Genomic DNA, 13,687 nt, shown 5'->3' with positions numbered 1-13,687 from the left:
GAAGGATTTGTAAAGACAAAATTGACATAGACCATGAGATTAGACCTTCCAGAGGTTAAAATTAAGACGATTCATCATTACTAGCAAGAATATTACCGATTCCGACGTTTAGCCTACCCATTGCATTAAAATCAAAGGTTCAAAAAGAGCTCATCTTTGTTAAAAGATAGCATGATTTCGAGACTGAACCAACTGAATGCAATATTCAAATGGGATGTCGAGAGAAAAAAGCAAATGGAAAGTTAAGAATATGCCAGCGATAAACCTCAGCCACCAACAAAGCTCGTTGATGGATATTGAAATGACCAGTTTTGGAGGATATACCCAAGTAAAACATTAAGATATTTAGCAAATTGTTGTTCAAGAGGCTTTTTGGCTAGTCATTGACTGATTAAGAATCCAGCATTAACACAATGATTACCCCTTTTGAGTTTCTAACGTCAACAACTTCAAATCATGTGACAGCGATAATCAAGAAATGTTTCAGCTAAAACTAAATCCTAGGCAATTGGAGTGGCTTCATGGAGGACCACTGTTCAGCTGATTCAGTTGTAAAGTTTTGGTTTTGGAAATGAGGTAAGAGCACAGGATGTCATCTCACGGGACAAAATCTTCAGTCAAATACAGAAGTGTTGTTAGAAAAAGATCAAAAAATGAAGAAGAAATCTGTTTATAGAAAATGGAAATCGCAATTCATGGCGTTACTAGAGCTTAACATCATCCGGTGTGACTTGATGAAAATAACTAAAGTCCATTAAAGAAATATTTGGACGATAAAACTGTCAAGATAATGACACCATTAAACAATGACAACCAGTTTCTCAAAAACCAGACAAGAAGGGTTGGGAAAATTATGATAAAACTGCACAAGAAACCGATCCATATAATTGAAGGAAAGGAAGGAGGAACTTATAGAAGAAATAGAATTCATATCCGTCCAACTACACAGGATTCATCAGCAATACCAGAAATGGAAGAAACTAGTTAAATTGAGGGAAACCAACATTAATGATGAACAAACAAGCTATCATCCTATTTGTGACATGCATAAATTGCCAAGAAGATCAACTCGTCTGCAAGAAAAGATGAAGGGCGAATAATTTATTGTTTTTATATTTTAATGTTTACAATGTATCCTACTTGTTCCTTATTTTATGTTGTATCAATTTGTTTAGTTTCTTATTTTTGTCAAAACCCAAAGAAAGGGGGATGTTTATGTTAACTACTTGTTTAGTTGTTTGTGTACATACTGTTATCTGAAAACAACTTAACTACTCTACTGTAAATATCCAATCTATTGTAACATTACTCATATGGTATTTATCTTTTGTTTACTATAACTGTAAAACTGTAAATAAGTTAGTCAGTGTATATCGAAATTCTAAAGGAATAGGAATAAAGCACAGCACACAGTTTCTGGAGTTTCATATATCTACCAAAGGAAATCAACATCAAGGAGAAAAAAGCAGCCTTCCTCTCCTTTGACTGACAGAGGTCTATCCGGTTCCTGGGACGCCCTCAAACCTCGGGAGAGGAAGGGAAGAAGCAGCAGAAGGGAAAATCGAAGATAAGCTGAAGAAGACGGCAGCTACTTCTACAGGGCGACTTCACCTTCATTCTGACATCTACAGGATGGTGGACACGAAACATAGTAACTTTCAGGCCAGCTAGGCAGGATCACAATGGAAGCGGTCTAGGACACGACCACCAGGAGAAGCAGCAGGCATGATCAGGACAGCTGATGCAGGAGCTACAGAAGTGGTTCGGAAGGCAGGAGCTACAGCACCGGCCAGGAACGTTGCATGAACGTCACCAGCAGTGACAGGAACGATCAGGACAGCTGCAGCATGAGACCAGGAAGAGCCACCCAGAGACTGTTGCCAAGTCAACAGGAGCATAACAGGAAACAGCAGGAGCAGATGGACCATAGATAAGCCAGAGGCAGCGCCTAGGTGGGAACAGAGTCGGAACGATCCCGACGTGGAACTGATGTAATGATAGCTGGTGAGAATATTAGTTAGGAATAGTGTAAATATAAAGGAGAGAAAAAGAAATGAGAGACAACCATTAATAGACAAATGATAGTCAGAGAAAGAGAGAGAGAGAATAATGAAGCAGGAAGTGTTATGAGTATGTAGCCAAAACATTCTGTAAGCGTAATCTACGCGCAGTCGTAACAAAAATGCCTACCTGTCTCACCTGTGAGCTGACCGTTCAACTTTTGCCAGAACCTGAAGACTTCCAGTGACATCATTAGATCCACCCATGAAAGAGGGAATTAAATCAATTAATCACACCCAAAGGGACATCGTTAGATAATCTCCAACCATTAAAAACGTCTACAAGGTGGAACAGAGGCTATTGCCCGCCTGTTGGTGGGATGGACATTTTCCTATGAAGAACCTTCAATAAGCAAGCTTAAAGGGAGAGAGAAGCAGATAGATAGAGAAGCAGAGAAGGGAAGAGCAAGGGCCTAATGGAGTGAGGTCGAGAGCCTCACCAGTTGTGGATTAAGATACAAGGCTCATACTTCGATTCACTTAACTTGTATATATAATGTATTCTTTACTGGTGTGTTAATGAAGTAAGAAAACTGCACTGTGTCTTCCTAAGCCTCCTGGGACTCTAACAACAAACAAAGCCAGAAACAAATAAAACAAACAAAAAGAAAAGAACATCATGACACTATGCCATTCCAACCAGGTACTGTGGTCAATTTCGAAGCAACACTGTATGAACATCAGGACTCCTTCATGCAAAGATATCCCAACTGAGATATCCAGCCAACTACTGATGTGCCTACAGTGCTCACTGTCAACCTGAAAGAAAAAGCAAAGATGATTAGTACAGGGAGACTTCTCTCGCTTCAAGGAGGACTGCCCTATGCAGCAAGAGGAGGCCCCTGAGAAGAGATTGCCACTACTCACGCCCACCCCCCTCTCCCCACAGTCTTGTCCCAACGAGTGAGCAAAGAGGACAAGGGAGAGAGATCTCTTCTGAAGGAGAGATAAGGAAGAACCTACAGGAAGAGAGAGGGAAGGAGGGGAGGCCACCATGGAAGCGAAAACTTACTGACGACGCCCGCAACCTCCCCGCCCGGCAACTCTCCATGGCGCAGGTGGCGAAAACAACTCAGCACAAGTAGAAAGGAAGTAGTCATGCCCTTGTACACGGAGGGCGGCAGCCCAAGAAGGGGAGCGCACTTGTTACATCCCAATCAATGTAGGGGAGCAAAGATATTACATCCCAATCTAATATCTCCGAACGTACAGGGGAACGCCTTCAGTATCTAAATAAAGGGTTACTGGAAGAGAAGCATTACCACTCAGTTACGCCCCTCTAAATACGCCCCTGGCCATCAAACCCAAGACACAGACACAGGGGAACGACGGCTTGCAAGGCTATCACAAATCGTGGGTGTGTATATTAATAAATATCAAAGACACGTAATATATACACAAAAATACAGAAAGATCCCACTGGGATAATAAAGGGATTAACGACAGTTGGGCAAAGAGATCCAAAACCACGTCTGCAATGCATGTTGGCCGAAAGCAAAACTGGAATGTTTACATCTGGGCAGGCGGATATTCCCCACCTACCTGATGGTAGTTACTGCCTAACCACCTTGTTCAAGAGTTTAATGGCCGTGTCCAGCTTTGCCATAAGTAATTCCTAATGTAAAGGATCGACGGTTTGAATATCGTGTCGGAACAAATGACATGCTCAAGTTCTACATGGAGGCTGGGAAGGAATTGGAACTGACGGGCCAAGCCCTGAGGGATTGGGTCCGAAAGAAGCTAAACGGGGCCAAGGAGGAAACGGAGAAAGAAAGGATAGCACAGGAGAAACGGGAAGAGGTGGAAAGACAGGAGAAAGAAAGGATAGCACAGGAGAAACGGGAAGAGGTGGAAAGACAGGAGAAAGAAAGGATAGCACAGGAGAAACGGGAAGAGGTGGAAAGACAGGAGAAAGAAAGGATAGCACAGGAGAAACGGGAAGAGGTGGAAAGACAGGAGAAAGAAAAGATAGCACATGAGAAACGGGAAGAGGCAGAAAGACAGGAGAAGGAGAAAGGATAGCACAGGAGAAATGGGAAGAGGCAGAAAGGCAGGAGAAGGAGAAAGACAGACAGGAGAGGGAGGAAGGAAGGGCGCATCAGCTCGCAGTGGCAGTCCAAGGCGTGCACAACACACCAATGCCCTCTCCACATTTGACTCTCAGTGGTGTAGGCTCCCTCGTAAGAAAATGGGATGAAGCTGAGCTTGAAGCCTGGCTTGGCCATGTCGAGTAGGTCCTGAAGACCTATCAACCATCTCTCTCTCCTGCAGAAGTATCCTTAATCTTCAGAAAGCACCTTGAAGGAAAGGGTGCCATCGCCTTCACCGCTCTCCCAGCGGGTGACCAAGGAAATCTCGCCCTCGTCCACCAAGCTATCACCAAAGCCTTCGAGATTACTCCTGACTGTTGGAGAAAAAGATGGAGAGGCATGCCAAAGGAAGTGGGCCAGAACTGGTCTAAGTGGATCTTCAAAAAGAGCTAAGCCTTCAAAGGTGGCTAAGTACTCACAAAGCCACTAATGCGGACGACATCCTTGAGCTCTTCCACCTTGAGGACTTCCTATCCTATGCTCCACCAGCCCTGGCTACCTATCTATGTGATAAGGCTCCTAAGATGGTGACTGAGTGCTGTCGTTGGGCTGACAGCTGTGACACTAACCATCTTCATCTTAGCTCTCACGGGCGCAAGCTCTACCTCTCCTCACCTACTGCAATCAGCTCTCAGCAGCAGCACAAGAACGGGCACCACCCTAAGAAACCAGTGTGTGATCATTGCAAGAAATTCGGGCATTCCACTGAGCAGTGCCACCTAAAGGCTGAAAATCAGCCAGAGCGTTCCTCTAAATTCTGCAAAGGGACCATGTCCAACTAAGCCAAACCCAGCCACTGGGTGAAAACGAACAGGCCTGATCCTCCACCAGGACAGTGCCACACAAAGACCACAGTGCAAATTACTGAACAGCCTGTAAGGCTTATGGGTACTCCACCCTATGGGGAAAATGCCCTTCTAAAGTAGCTACACCCGCCATTGCCCTGGGGTGACAAACCCTAAGGCCTTAGCCCCTCCTGCCGAAGGTCCCATATTCGTGGCATTTCCTCGAGGTCTCTACTCTCCGCACACCAGGTCACCGATTGGATGACACTGGTGCGCAAATCTCCTCGTAAGGAAGACAAGGTCCCCATGGGGCTACCATTGACAAACATCAGCTCACTACCATAGAAGGATTCAATCACATGAAGACGATTCTCCCAGCTGTCAAATTGAGGGTCACAAGACCCCACCGATCAAAAACTCTGCACTCTTGCAGTAGTTCCCTACTTTCCAGGAGACTATGACATCCATTAACTTGTTTAGGTCTTTCAATCTTACTGACTGGGTTTCCTGTAATGTGTCTAAAACAGTCTCTCAAAATGTTTCACAATTTTTCACACTACATTTAAAGTGGTAGCAGGACATAAGCAGTGGTCCTGTCTGCTCACTGAATAGCAAAGCCTTTATTATCATAAAGTCTTTTGGCAGCATCTTTGAATCTTGCAATTCTTTGACTCGTACATTTCCTTCTTGTTCCAACTTGAAAATATTTTCAAAAGGGACAACTCCCAACCTCTTCTTCAGAAGATCCAGTTTTCTTTTCATATAATTTTATTCAATGATTGCTATAATATTTACCATGGATGCCTTAAGGACCATCTGATTGAGGGGTGTAAAGGCAATTCTGACAGCTTAGTAATTTTGACCAAGTTGAAATAGATACAATAAATATCCTATAGGTAATATTATATACAAACAAAATTTTTTATGGTTATTGTTTTTATTTTTTATACAACAACAACACTTTTCCCTGAGAGTATTTTATAATGACAAGAAAAGACAGATTATAATTTATTAATCTGAAAAAAAGAAAGTGTCAAGCTGGAAGGGGATGAAAAAAAAAAGCGTTAATTTCAGTGTGATGAATGAATAAACAATATGGGGATTCATTAGAGTGAAATTTTCTATACAATTTTCATAATGAGAGTGCAGTTTTAAATGTTTATTCTCCTATATAGTTTTCCTTGCCTTCCATTCATCTGCGGCAACCGTTTGAAGATCTAAGTGATCAGTTAAATCACTTTCACAAACTAGCAGCATCAGACAATGTAAACGTTTTCCTTTTGTTCGGTTTCTCAAATAAGTTTTTAATAGCTTCAGCCTGCTAAATGACCGTTCACTTTACACTACTGAAGGTGGTACAGTCAAAAACAATTTGAAAACTTTTGACAGATAGAGAAATAAATTATGTTCTTTATGAGCTCTTAATGCAAAAATCTGTACAGATGGTTTTCTGATCTACTTCAGGATGCTGCTCCACATACTCAGAAAAATAAGTCCTGAAAACTTCTAATTCAACAGACAATGATTTGGTGTCGCCTAATTCACAGGGGTACGATTCCGACCAAATTTTTAAGGCTTCTGTAAAAGCTTTCTTTGTCACTGACAGTTACATTAGGATTGGGAACTTCTGAAAAAGATCTGAATGAGGACCTGAAATTTTCATATTTTGAAGCTAACACGCTTATCATCATATCTAACACTCCATTCATTTCCTTTCTGTAATATGATAACAAATTGAACTCAGCACTCGAATCAGGACTGTCATCTAGTCTTTTGGGCAGTTTGCTCTTTTGGTACACTCTTCAATTCACACACTCATATATACACACACACACTATACAGGTGTGTATTTAAACAACAAATGCTGTCTATTTTTGACCAACTCAAAATCAACATTGAGGGGGTAACCGGCCCCCATCCTTCCCCACAGTCGGGCCATCCCTGATGTTATATCTTTTGATGCAGTTATCATTCATTGATTTGTGCATTACAGTAAATCAAAAGTTTTTGATTAATGCATATAATTGCAGAATTCTTCCCTTTTAAAGGATAAACTTTGTGTAATTCTTACTGGAATGGTGATCCGAGCAAACAGTTCATCTATATATTATGTATAATAATAATAATAATAATAATAATAATAATAATAATAATAATAATAATAATACAGAATTAACCATTTGATATTCATGGAGGACACCAAGCTGTATGGTAAGAGCATCAAGGAAACAGATACCCTAATCCAGACTGCAAGAATTGCATCTGGGGACATCAGGATGGAGTTTGGAATAAAAAACTGTGCCTTGGTCAATGTACAAAAAGGCAAAGTAACGAGGACTGAAGGGATAAAGCTACCAGACAGGAATAGCACCAAATACATAGATGAGACAAGATAAAAATACCTGGGAATAATAGGAAAGGATATAAAACAAGAGATGAAGGACACAATCAGCAAAGAGCAAATACAGACAGACTATACGTAACATGAAAGGAAGGGGGGAGAGGGCTACAAAGCATAGAGGACTATGTCAACATCAAGAGCAGAGCAATGGGGCAATATCTGAAAACCAGTGAAGACGAGTGGCTAAGGAGTGCATGGGAAGAAGGACTGATAAAAGTAGACGAAGGCCCAGAAATATACAGACAGGAGAATGAAAAACAGAACAGAGGAATGGCGCAACAAACCAATGCACGGACAGCACGAGACCGACAAAAGGACTGGCAAGCAATGAAACATGGCAATGGCTACAGAGGGAAGAACTCAAGAAGGAAACAGAAGGAATGCTAACAGCAGCACAATATCAGGTCCTAAGAAACAGATAGGTCCAAAGAACAATAGATGGAAATAACATCTCACCCATATGCAGGAAGTGCAATATGAAAGACGAGATCATAAACTACATAGCAAGCGAATGTCCGGCGCTTGCACAGAACCAGTACAAAAAGAGGCATGATCCAGTAGCAAACGCCCTCCACTGGAGTCTGTGCAAGAAACACCAGCTAGCTTGCAGTAATAAGTGGTACAAACACCAACCTGAGGGAGTGATAGAAAACAATCAGGCAAAGATCCTCTGGGACTATGGTATCAGAACACATAGGGTGATATGTGCCAAAAGACCAGACGTGATGTTGACTGACAAAATCAAAAAGAAAGTATCACTCATTGATGTCGCAAAACCATGGGACACCAGAGTAGATGAGAAAGAAAGAGAAAAAATTGATAACTATCAAGACCTGAAAATCGAAACAAGAAGGATATGGAACATGTCAGTAGAAACTGTACCCATAATCATAGGAACACTAGGCACAGTCCCAAGATCCCTGAAAAGGATTCTGGAAAAATTATTTGCCGAAGTAGCTCCAGGACTCATGCAGAAAAGTGTGCTACTAGAAACAGAGCACATAGTGAGAAAAGTGATGGACTCCTAAGGAGGCAGGATGCAACCCGGAACCCCACACTATAAAAACCACCCAGTCGAATAGGATGACTGTGATAAACCAAAATAAATAAATAAATAAATAATGATAGTAATAATAATTAATACTGTAATAAGATATTTATTTTGGCTCAGTGCCATATACATGGGATATACAAAGTGGATACTGTACAATATACACAATCCAGATACATGAAATAAAATTATAAAAATGATAATTGGCAATATCCACGCAGTTACTGAAGGTGGCAGCAAAAATAGTAATTATAAGAATGGTAATGACAGTACTGTACTAATATTGAGAACAGTAGTAAAAATATTAAAAAAATGGTTACAATTAGAAACAGATTACATAATAACAGCTTAAAAAAAATAAATTACTTTAATCATTTACCAAACTAGTCCTGTCTCAACATGTCAGACTGGTTAGCTTAAATCAGAATACAGTAATACAGTACTTTCATCATTTACAAGGAAATTCCTGTCTCAACACTTCTGACTGGTTAGCTTATAACAGATTATAATAATACAATAGTTTAGTCAGTCCATTGTGTCCAGTGGGCTAATACAAAGCATTAGGATTTACTTATGCTTCATCACATTCTTTGTACAATATTAAAACCAAGAACATAGCGAAAAGTAATTAAATAAAACTGCATGACATTTCACTGAAATATTCAAGCTTACAACTTCATTTAGCATAATGCTAAATAACAAAAGTACGAAATATTCATGTCAACCAATGACAAAACTAATTCTTAATTTAGAAATCATACAAAAAGTACATGTGAACATGAAAAGTGAAGTAGACACCAGAAAATTTCTTAACCTAGTACTGAACAGTGTTCATTGAGTACAAGTGTAAACAAAAGAAAAACTAAAAATGTATACAGTACATGACTTCTTTCTAGTATGAGTTTCACACCCTTTTGAGACACCTTGATTCAAAATATCTCCTCTGGCATTTATGAGACGTTAATGGCTTCTCTCCAATATGGGTTCTCGTAATGGTTTTGAGGGCAGAAGAATACCAGAAACCTTTTTGGCATTCAGTACATTTAATTGCCCATTAAATATTATGCATTTTTCTGAGTAATCTCAAAATATTTGAAATTGTCTAACATTTTTGATATTAGGACTGGAGAATGTCCTCTCTCTGCAATGATTTGCACTGTGTAGTTTGAGAATTTCAGAATTAGAAACACTACCTGAACAAAGATCAAGAATACAGTTTCCATCTAGTATGAATTTCGTGTTTTGAGATAACTTGAACCAGAAAAACTTCTTTGACATACAGAGCAAGTGAATGATTTCTATCCTGTATGAATTTTCATGTGTGTTTTGAGATGACTTTGAAGAGAAAAATTTCTTTGACATACAGAGCAAGTGAATGATTTCTATCCTGTATGAATTTTCATGTGTGTTTTGAGATGACTTTGACAAGAAAAATTTCTTTGACATACAGAGCAAGTATATGGTTTCTCTCCTGTATGAGTTCTCATGTGTCTTTTGAGGTGACTTAAACTAAGATAACTTCTTTGACATACAGAGCAAGTGAATGGTTTCTCTCCTGTATGGTTTCTGATGTGCATTTTGAGACTTTCAGAATGAGTAAAACTACTTTGACATACTGAGCAAGTGAATGGTTTCTCTCCTGTATGAGTTTTCACGTGTCTTTTGAGATGACTTTGACGAGAAAAACTTCTCTGACATATAGAGCAAGTATATGGTTTCTCTCCTGAATGAGTTCTCATGTGTGTTTTGAGATGACTTTGACGAGAAAAGTGTCTTTGGCATATAGAGCAACTATACGGTTTCTCTCCTGTATGAGTTCTCATGTGTCTTTTGAGATGACTTAAACTAAGATAACCTCTCTGACATACAGAGCAAGTGAATGGTTTCTCTCCTGTATGACTTCTAATGTGTATTTTGAGACTTTCAGAATGAGTAAAACTACTTTGACATACTGAGCAAGTGAATGGTTTCTCTCCTGTATGAGTTCTCATGTGTCTTTTTGAGATGACTTAAACTAAGATAATCTCTCTGACATACAGAGCAAGTGAATGGTTTCTCTCCTGTATGACTTCTAATGTGTTTTTGAGACTTTCAGAATGAGTAAAAACTACTTTGACATACTGAGCAAGTGAATGGTTTCTCTCCTGTATGAGTTCTCATGTGTCTTTTGAGACTACCTAAGACAGAAAAACTTCTTTGACATACTGAGCAAGTGAATGGTTTCTCTCCCCACATGAGTTTTCATGTGGGATTTCAGGTGTCGTGTCTGTGAAAATGTCTTTGGCATTCATCACATGTTATTCGCTTCCCTGCTGTGCTGCCTCTCTTTGAAAATACTTTTCTACCCAAATGTCTATTTTCTTCTGCAATACAGATCTTCTTTCCGCTTTCATCATCACAGCTTGAGAGCTGTCCTCGTATAATAGATTTGGATGAAGAGTTATCATCAAATTCACTATGATAGAAAAATTCTGGTTCTGCCTTGACTTCTAAGAAAGGATCTGCATATAAAGAGTCTTCATCTGTGTTTTCAGTAAGATCCTCCTCCAAATTCTCCTTCTCCTCTTTGATTAACAGCATTTCCACAGGATGTTCAACGCACAATACTCACTCCTAGTTAGATCTGATGAAATTTTTCTCTGTTTGGAATACTCTGAAATAAAATAAAAACAAACCTGAGAAAACATGTTTTGAATATCACCGTTGATAAAAAACAATGAATAAGAGATTCAAAATAATTTCATGCTTTAAAGTATGTGCTTTTTCAACTAAAATAAAAGCATCGTCTGGAAAACAAATATCACAATGCAGTGATCATTTGGACACAATCTGTCTCAAAAGAAACACAACAGCCCTCGATTCTGTTTGGAATCAACAAATTTATTCAAGCCAAAGTTGGTTGGCAATTCAACCAGCTTCTGCCTTTACCACAATTTCGACTTACTCTAATTTTTAAAAATCACATGAACAGCATCTTTCCTTAATGAGTTGTGAGATATTATAAATCTATTTACAGAAGAATGACTTTTCTTATACAAATTGCATGTGCATTTTGAGGTGGTTCTAATGAAAAGGCTACTTGGACACCCAGTGCATATAAATAATTTCTATCTAGTATGAGTTTTCATGTGCCTTTTGAGAACATGGGATACAGAAAACTCCTTCAGCATAGGTGAATGGGTTCTCTCCAGTATGGGTTCTTAAATGTACTTTGAGAGAAGAGGAATGATACAAACCTTTTTCGCACTCAGATGAAATTTCATGTGTAATTTCAGGCTATTCAAATGTGTTCAACTTTTTCGACATTCAGAACAAGCGAATGGCTTCTCTCCAGTATGATTTCTGATGTGTATTTTGAGACTGTCAGAATGAGAAAAAACTGTTTGCATAAAGAGCAAGTGAATGGTTTCTGCCCTGTACGAGTTCACATGTGGAACTGGAGATGTCTTGAAATGGTAAAGCTTCTTTGCATATGAGGAAGTAAATCGTTTCTCTCTGTAAGAGTTCTGATATGCACTTTCAGATTAATGGAGGACAAAATTACTTTGACATACATAGCATGTGAATGATTTCTCTCAGTGTGAATTCTCATGCAAATGTTGAGAAGATTTAAGTGAGTAAAAGTACTCTGGCATACAGTGCAAATATATGGTCTCTCTCCAGTATGGATTCTTATGTGGATTCTGGGATGACTCAAGTGAGAAAAAGTACTGTGACATTCTGCACAAGTTATTGGCTTCCCCACTATGTTGGTTTTCCATACAAACATAATCTCCATACAAACATAATCCTTAATTTTGTCATTACTTTTATCAATATTACAAGATGATTTCTCATGAAATACAATTCTGCAAGACATAATCAATAAATTATCTGCAATTGCAGTAGGCAGTGGTATATTTTCTTCTCTAATACCCTTCTTTCCACATTCTACATCAAAACTTGGTGGTCTTCTTCACTCTTCATACGCTGGTATCTATATTTTACATTACCTTCACCATAATCAATATATTATGGCTCCCCCTTGACTTCTATGGAAGAATCTACAAATAACGATCCATCAACTGTGATTTTGGTATGCTCATATTCTCCAAGCATTCAAGCCTTCTCCAGCTCTGTGGGAGAATAGGGAGGTCTCTGTCTTTTGGAGTATTTCAAAGGACCATCCTCTGCATATGGTGATATGGCAAGATCCGTTTCATTCACTGACTAGAACGTATTGCCCTCATGGACTTCTAACTTGGGACACACTCAGAATCAGGAGAGCAGTTTTCCTTCTTCCAAGTAAAGCTAAGGATGCCATAGTAGCTCTTTAATTTTATTTTGCACATTTTATGCCTTGTATGTCCATTCTGCCTTCGAACTGGGAGTGTAATCATTCTTCATTTCTCACTATTTTTAATGGAAGGTAACAGTGTTGAATCTTTCAGTGCCTTGAGACCATTTCTAGTGACTGGTATGGTATCACGAAGGAAGCATAGGATTGTTTTTTCCTACCGTCTCTTCACCTTGTAAGCACCTGAAGCACCCACCACTCTCAGTGGATGGGTTGTGGTTTTATCCTAGTGTAGGTGACAATGTTGTCTGGTTGTTTTTATTTTGGTGCTACACCCAGGGCAAGGACGAACACCCATCATGCTTTGCTAGCCATAGGAGTACTTCGCTGCAAAGTTCCCACTAAGTAGGAGGTGACCCATGGTTATACCGCCACCCCACTACAAGTTAAGATGAACACCTACCGGAGGCAGTATCCTAGTAGCTCTTGTAGGTGATAAGTAACGACAAGTTGGTTTTCAATGCTAGCAGTTTTTTCTATTTTCAAATTCATTACATAATGTTTTTGAAGTAGAATATGTCCACGTATCAAACCTCTTATCAGGTGTGGAACTGTAGCTATACAGTAATATCTTGGTAAGATACTTATATAAAAATGACATTTTTATAATAAAATAAAGTTTTATATATACTTACCAAGTAATTACGTGATCGGAGCCCACCTCCTCCCTGCTGATGGATGTGAGGCATGAACAGATTGATGTTATCTGCTTAAAGTCGTTACTGATATTCCCGGTTAGGGGCAGGGAATTGTCACCTACACAGACATTTGAAGTGTTACCTATGAAATTTGAATTCAAGGGCTGTGTAAGTGAACGAATAGCTGTGTAATTACTTGGTAAGTATATATAAAATGTTATTTTATTATAAAAATGTCATTTTTGTACCTATTGCTCAAGTAATGGAATTATACATATTCATAAATACTCCTGTGACCAAGTGCCTGAATCACTGCACTGTACCAG

General features: G+C 39.3%; 1 protein-coding gene across 1 annotated transcript; it reads right to left on the bottom strand.

Annotated features, from left to right (window-relative positions):
- Window positions 1-9,769: 9,769 nt before the first annotated feature.
- On the bottom strand, window positions 9,770-10,378 carry LOC136834149 (gastrula zinc finger protein XlCGF57.1-like). The gene has a single exon (XM_067096412.1). The coding sequence runs from the start codon at window positions 10,376-10,378 to the stop codon at window positions 9,770-9,772; it is 609 nt and encodes a 202-aa protein (XP_066952513.1).
- Between the last annotated feature and the right edge of the window lie 3,309 nt (window positions 10,379-13,687).

The sequence above is a fragment of the Macrobrachium rosenbergii genome, chromosome 53, assembly GCF_040412425.1.
Source record: "Macrobrachium rosenbergii isolate ZJJX-2024 chromosome 53, ASM4041242v1, whole genome shotgun sequence".
Taxonomy (NCBI): Eukaryota; Metazoa; Arthropoda; class Malacostraca; order Decapoda; family Palaemonidae; genus Macrobrachium; species Macrobrachium rosenbergii.
This window is presented reverse-complemented; position numbering and strand designations above follow the sequence as displayed.